Source organism: Cucurbita pepo, unplaced genomic scaffold (genome assembly GCF_002806865.2).
Source record: "Cucurbita pepo subsp. pepo cultivar mu-cu-16 unplaced genomic scaffold, ASM280686v2 Cp4.1_scaffold004910, whole genome shotgun sequence".
NCBI lineage: Eukaryota > Viridiplantae > Streptophyta > Magnoliopsida > Cucurbitales > Cucurbitaceae > Cucurbita > Cucurbita pepo.
The window spans coordinates 1-745 of NW_019650885.1; the positions used below are offsets into that span (position 1 = coordinate 1).

The 745-nt window shown below is 39.7% G+C and overlaps 1 protein-coding gene across 1 annotated transcript; it reads left to right on the forward strand.

Annotated features, from left to right (window-relative positions):
- The first annotated feature begins 10 nt into the window (after positions 1 to 10).
- LOC111787079 (tetratricopeptide repeat protein SKI3-like) lies at positions 11 to 734 on the forward strand. Its single transcript, XM_023667226.1, has 2 exons — positions 11 to 220; positions 482 to 734. The coding sequence occupies exons 1-2, from the start codon at positions 94 to 96 to the stop codon at positions 697 to 699; spliced, it is 345 nt and encodes a 114-aa protein (XP_023522994.1). The 5' UTR covers positions 11 to 93; the 3' UTR covers positions 700 to 734.
- The last annotated feature ends 11 nt before the right edge of the window (positions 735 to 745 follow it).

Below are 745 nucleotides of genomic sequence, written 5' to 3' on the forward strand. Positions count from 1 at the left end.
GCATCTCGATATGAGCTTCATGTTGAATCCAATAGCTTAGATCTTAGTTTCAAGAAAGGATCAGTAGAGAGCAAGGATCTGCAACACGTGGTAATGCCCGTGTCTGGTCTGGTGGATGGTTTGATAGCTTTTTGGAGCCAGGATTTTATGGCGGCTGAGAAGTATTTTGCTCAAGCTTGTTCCTCGGGACATGATGATGGCTGTCTCCTCCTCTGTCATGGTATCTTCTTGTCAAGAGGACTTTAAAATGCAAGCTATTTCTTTCGAAATGCTTTTCATATGTTCTATGCGGCGATTGTGTTGCTATGTTCTGCACTTCCAGTCTTTTAGATTTTTCTTTCTAAAATTATTTGTTTTCCTTCTACATGAATTGTCATCCAATCTTATGGATTCATTAACCCTTCAGTCTTTTTAATCTCATTTCTTCAGGTTTTCATTAGTGCTGTGCTTGTTTATATAATTGAATCCCTAATGAACTCAGGTGTAACCTGCATGGAACTTGCAAGGCAGCTTTGCAGTCCTCATTTCTTGAGGCTGGCTGTGAACAGCCTCCTTAAAGCTCAAGTAATTTCCGTTGTTCCAATACCAATGGTCTCGATCACACTGGCTCAAGCAGAAGGGAGTCTTGGTTTGAAAGAAAATTGGGAGTCAGGCCTTCGTTTTGAATGGTTCTCGTGGCCACCAGGTTCATCTATATAACTGTCGTTTTCCGTCTATTTTACTTTTTTTTTTTTTTTTTTTTTTA

Excerpts from the sequence above, each read along its gene's own strand:
- LOC111787079 (XM_023667226.1), top strand. The coding sequence starts at position 94 with ATGCCCGTGTCTGGTCTGGTGGATGGTTTGATAGCTTTTTGGAGCCAG. Across the intron at positions 221-481 it reads CTGTCTCCTCCTCTGTCATG|GTGTAACCTGCATGGAACTT; the intron begins GTATCTTCTTGT and ends TAATGAACTCAG.